General features: G+C 41.1%; 1 protein-coding gene across 1 annotated transcript in view; it reads left to right on the top strand.

The window, feature by feature from the left end:
- Positions 1-1,024, top strand: part of LOC117945904 (atrial natriuretic peptide receptor 2-like) — a 24,231-nt gene that overhangs the window by 15,494 nt on the left and 7,713 nt on the right. Inside the window, exon 10 of the mRNA XM_034873637.1 lies at positions 31-35. Within this exon, the coding sequence (XP_034729528.1) occupies positions 31-35 (5 nt within the window). The remainder of the gene's footprint in view (positions 1-30; positions 36-1,024) is intronic.

Genomic DNA, 1,024 nt, shown 5'->3' with positions numbered 1-1,024 from the left:
GGGTCCCCCTCCAGGCCTTTATTTTGACAGGACAGGTGTGTATAGGGTCCTACCTTTGGGGCTGAGAGGGTCCCCCTCAAGGCCTTTATTTTGACAGGACAGGTGTGTATAGGGTCCTACCTTTGGGGCTCAGAGGATCCCCCTCCAGGTAAAAGGCTCCCCGGCGCAGCGCCACCTCCTGGAGGATGATGCTGAAGCTGTAGACGTCTCCTTTCTGGGTCCCCTGAGGGGGGGGGGCCTCCATCCTGAGCAGCTCTGGAGCCATCCACAACCTCTCTGCAGCCAGAAGACATAATATATCATTTAATATTTCAGGAAAATTTTCTTTATTTTACAGCTTTAGGGTGTTTATGGGGGTGGAACAAAAGGCACAAATTACCATTTTCATTTTCATTTAATTAACCCTTGTTTTGTCCTTCTGTCAAAGTTTTAAAAAATCAACACTTTCTGACGTTTTGGTCCCTTATTTCATCACGTTTGACACTTTTTTTCAATGTTTGTCACTTTTTTTGACGTTTTCAACACTACGTAACACTGAATTATTAACTTTAGTTTTACAGTTATTTTTGGAATTTATGGTCAATAAACCTCATTTATAGGAAATTATACCTAATGTTTGAGTTAGAAAAGCAGAAATTAGGAATTATTGAGACTAACATTAAAGGAATGGATGTTGATGATAATCACAGACTGGAATATGTCAACTTTTACTCAATACTATTTCAACAACACTTCAATTTAGTTTTTCAAATGCTATAAAAATGAATAAGACGCCCCAAAATTAATGAAAGTAGAGATTTGTACTTGGCAAAGAGCGTTATAGAACATTGATATAGGACAACATGAGGACAACATTAGGACAACATTAGGACAACATGAGGACAACATGAGGACAACATGAGGACAACATGAGGGCAACATGCGGGCAACATGGGGACAGCATGAGGGCAACATGAGGACAACATGAGGACAACATGAGGGCAACATGAAGGCAACATGAGGGCAACATGAGGACAACATGAGG

The sequence above is a fragment of the Etheostoma cragini genome, chromosome 6 (genome assembly GCF_013103735.1).
Source record: "Etheostoma cragini isolate CJK2018 chromosome 6, CSU_Ecrag_1.0, whole genome shotgun sequence".
NCBI lineage: Eukaryota > Metazoa > Chordata > Actinopteri > Perciformes > Percidae > Etheostoma > Etheostoma cragini.
Note: the sequence above shows the minus strand (reverse complement) of the source record. Positions and strands in the feature narration are given on the sequence as shown.